Source organism: Panulirus ornatus, chromosome 45, assembly GCF_036320965.1.
Source record: "Panulirus ornatus isolate Po-2019 chromosome 45, ASM3632096v1, whole genome shotgun sequence".
Classification (NCBI taxonomy): Eukaryota; Metazoa; Arthropoda; class Malacostraca; order Decapoda; family Palinuridae; genus Panulirus; species Panulirus ornatus.
This window is the reverse complement of record NC_092268.1, coordinates 8,600,145-8,603,979: the sequence shown is the minus strand read 5'-3', so window position 1 is coordinate 8,603,979 and position 3,835 is coordinate 8,600,145. Positions and strand designations below refer to the sequence as shown.

General features: G+C 50.9%; 1 protein-coding gene and 1 long non-coding RNA gene across 2 annotated transcripts in view; both read right to left on the bottom strand.

Moving 5' to 3' along the window:
- Window positions 1-62: 62 nt before the first annotated feature.
- On the bottom strand, window positions 63-2,193 carry LOC139762924 (uncharacterized). The gene has a single exon (XM_071688196.1). It carries the CDS (start codon window positions 1,845-1,847, stop codon window positions 63-65), a length of 1,785 nt encoding a protein of 594 aa, XP_071544297.1. The 5' UTR covers window positions 1,848-2,193.
- Window positions 2,194-2,292: 99 nt separating this feature from the next.
- LOC139762925 (uncharacterized) overlaps window positions 2,293-3,835 on the bottom strand; it is a 44,401-nt gene continuing 42,858 nt past the window's right edge. The window contains exon 3 of the long non-coding RNA XR_011715866.1: window positions 2,293-2,546. This is a non-coding gene — a long non-coding RNA (uncharacterized lncRNA). The remainder of the gene's footprint in view (window positions 2,547-3,835) is intronic.

Here is a 3,835-nt window from a genome sequence, read left to right as displayed (position 1 = left end):
GTTCCTCTCACCACCAACCTGAACTTTATTCTCTCTTGTTTGGCTACAAGATGTGGTGGCAGTCACACTTCATATTTATGACTGTTCTGGCTGCTGGTTCCTTTCTGACTAGACGAAAGTGCCCCACTCCCTGAAGAGGAGGGAACTGGCTTCCGAGAATCAGTAGGTTCGGCTATCTGATTCTTAGATTTGAGAGACCTTTCATCCAGTTTTACGACACTGCTGATGTTTGAGAGTTTTGCCTGAACATTGTCATCTACCTCAGCAGATGCAACAGTCCCGTCAATCACTGGTACACACACATCATCTATCGACGTTAACTTCACCTTCTTCGTATCCTCCGAATGGTACACTTCATCTATAGATGTAATTTTCCCCATATTAGTCTTTAGTTCCTCTTCCATTAAACTGGACTTCTCTTTCATCTCCTCCTCCCGGGCAACGTATTTGGGCTTTATGCCCTTCAGCGGACTCTCCTCAACTTCTCCACACACTCCTGGCCTGACCACCTCACCATTCTTCATGGGCAACACCTGGTTCACCCTCAACTCATTGTTATTTCGAGCAATAAGCGGCTTGGTGGAGACCAATGGGGGCGACCTCTTCAACTTTACTTTCCCTTCTTGCTTGTCATCCTTCTTCTCCTCTTGTTTGGCCTTCTCATCTTTCATTCTCTCTCTGCCAAGCCTTTCTAGTTCCTCAATTTCGGCGATGATCATCTTCCTCTTCTCCTCCAGCTCCTTGACGGAGGGCAGGAGTTCCTCAATATCTTTCTTAAGATTGTCATTGTCCGAGTTGAACTCTGTGTTCTTATCCGTCAACTGGCGCAGTACCCGTTCATCTGGGGTTAGGTCTGCAAGGTCATCACAGTCATCGTCATCATCATCGTAATCGAAAATGTCTTCATCATCAGAGTAATCCACATCACCACCAAAGCCAATGATCTCCTCCAGCTTGGGGTTAAAGCTTATGGCTCCTCTCTTGCTCCTGGCAGCAGCAATGGTCTTCTTCAGGATGCCAAGTGGAGGAGGAGGAGGAGGAGCCTGACTACCCTCACATGCCTCCTGGGGGCGACTCTCCACCTTGGTCTCGCCCTCGTCCACCTTATCCTCCCCAGAAGGCTCACTCCCATGCTCACTTCTGAGAGATGCAGTGTCGCTGTTGGCGGCTGAGCAGGTGACTTCATAGGAGCATGCTGAAGATGCCCCTGAGGAAGCGGTGCTCCCTTCGTGGCTGGCCTCCGAGCCCAAGTCACTGCTAACATCCCCTCTGTCATCCTCCTTCGTGCTGGGTTTGTCGTCTTTCTTGTCCTCCTGACCACTTCGCTCCTTGTCTACCTCACGGTTGGTCTTGTCTGCCAGTATTTCCGTGAGGAGCTTCGCCTCGCTCTGCGAAGTCTTCCTCACCTGCTGCGCCAGCCTGGGACTCCGCAAAGACCCCATTTTCTCCTCGGGTTCCATCATGTCGCTCAAGATCAGGTTCTTCTCATTCTCCTGACTCACACGACTGGACATCTCCTTGATGAGTCCAGGGGATTTGAGTCCCGCCTCAGATTTCTCGATCATGATGGACTTCCAGGACTTACTGTAGTAACCCCTTTGGTAGACCCTGCCTGCCACGCCCATGTACCGCCTGGATCCACCACCCACCCCGGATCCAAGGCCCTCTGCACTGCTCCGGGAGAAGGCAAAGTCTCCAGGGTCTCCTCCGGCCTCCCTGGCCTTCCCCCCTCCTCCACCTGCACCTCCTCTTCCTCCTCCGCCATGCTCATCCTTGGACTTGAAGCAGTTGGAGCAAAGGTCCTTCCTCCAGGTGTTTTGAACGAAGGTCTGGCATATGACAGACATAGTGTGGCCGGGGCGGCCAGGGGCGAGCCAAGGGCTGTGGCCTCCTGGTGGGGGGGAGGCAACAAGCCCTCCACCACTGACAGAGGCGACGCCAGTGAATGGCTGGTGAAAGGGAATGGCGAAGGGGAGTGTGTGAGAGGAGGAAATGTGGGGGTTCAGGATTTGGTCATGGAGGCGTCCATACTCTCCTCAGCTGGTGGTGGGGAGAGGGGCTTGGTCGGGGAGGTCCTCAGCTGGTGTGGGGCCTGGGGGAAGAGGGTCAGCTGAGTTGGGGAGGTCCTCAGCTGGTGTGGGGCCTGGGGGAAGGGGGTCAGCTGAGTTGGAGAGGTCCTCAGCTGGTGTGGGCCTGGGGAGCTGAGAGGGAGGTCCTCAGCTGGTGTAGGGCCTGGGGGAAGAGGGTCAGCTGAGTTGGGGAGGTCCTCAGCTGGTGTGGGGCCTGGGGGAAGGGGTCAGCTGAGTTGGAGAGGTCCTCAGCTGGTGTGGGGCCTGGGGGAGCTGAGAGGGGAGGTCCTCAGCTGGTGTAGGGCCTGGGGGAAGAGGGTCAGCTGAGTTGGGGAGGTCCTCAGCTGGTGTTGAGGGTTCTGGTCTGGGCAGTCCTCAGCTGGTGTAGAGGCCAGGGAAGCGGGGCCGCCAGGAAAAGGGGGGGCCCGGGGTCCTCAGCTGGTGATGGGTCGTTTCTTTCAGTCTACCATCGAGCACCTGTGGGGGGGGAAGAAAGGCCAACATGAGCTCGTGTTACCATCGTAATCCACAAGTGAACAACACTTTAGGCCTTCCAACAAGAGAGAGAGAGAGAGAGAGAGAGAGAGAGAGAGAGAGAGAGACCACACCTGCATGGAATAACCCGAGGAGACACGAGACGAGGCAGTTCAAACAGGAGGTGGGATAGTGTGTGTGTGTGTGTGTGTATAGGCCTACTGGTGGAGGGTTGGGTGGTGTTTCCGACCTGGTCCAGCTGGGGTAGGTAGGTAGCAAAGAGACGAGCCCCCTCCAGATACACGCCAGACAAGTTCGCCCACTCGCACAGCAAAGAAAAAAAAAATTGAAGAAAAAAAGAAGGGCAGTTCTAACGAGTTCTCCCCCCCTCCCTCACAACGAACTAGTTCACATCGGGCTAAGGTTTAAATATAAACTTGTACACATATATATACCACTTTGAGGCTTGGCTGAGGTTTATATATACACGTATAGACATACATACCCCACTTTAAGGCTTGGCTAGGGTTTATATATACACGTATACACATACATACCCCACTTTGAAGCTTGAGTAAGGTTTATATATATACACATATACACATAAATACCTCACTGTAAGGCCTGGCTAAGGTTTATATATACACACGTATACACCCCACTGTAAGGCCTGGCCCACATGTTCATTAATCTTCTGCTGTTTAATGTCAATGAATCATACTTTGTTGTGAGACAGTCTATCACAGACCATGACCAGAGAATGGACGCAGAGGAACTAATTCTTTTTCCTCATAGGAAATAAGGACGTATTTCCTGTGACGCATCCACTTTCGTATATCAACCGACTGCTTACGTTTTCTATCCCATTCTTAGTGTCTCCCCTAACGATGTGATCATTGCACGAAAGTGCACTTGGGAACCTATAGCGTTTCATTTTCCTCGTGGTTATATATATATATATATATATATATATATATATATATATATATATATATATATATATATATACATACATATATATGAAAGGATCACAATTGAGCGCGTGAACAAGGATATTGCTCCAAGTCCACCATAAGACACCACAAGTTCCCAAGTGCACTTTCATGTAATGATCACATCATCATCAGGGAAGGACACAAGAAAAACACAAGTCCTCGTTGTATATCAAGTGACTGTTGCCTTTCTCTCTTGTATCTCCCCTCATGATGATGTGATTATTACACGAAAGTGCACTTGGGAACTTAAGGCGTTTCATTCCCCGTATGGAATCCGTCTGTGTACGTTATTTCGGG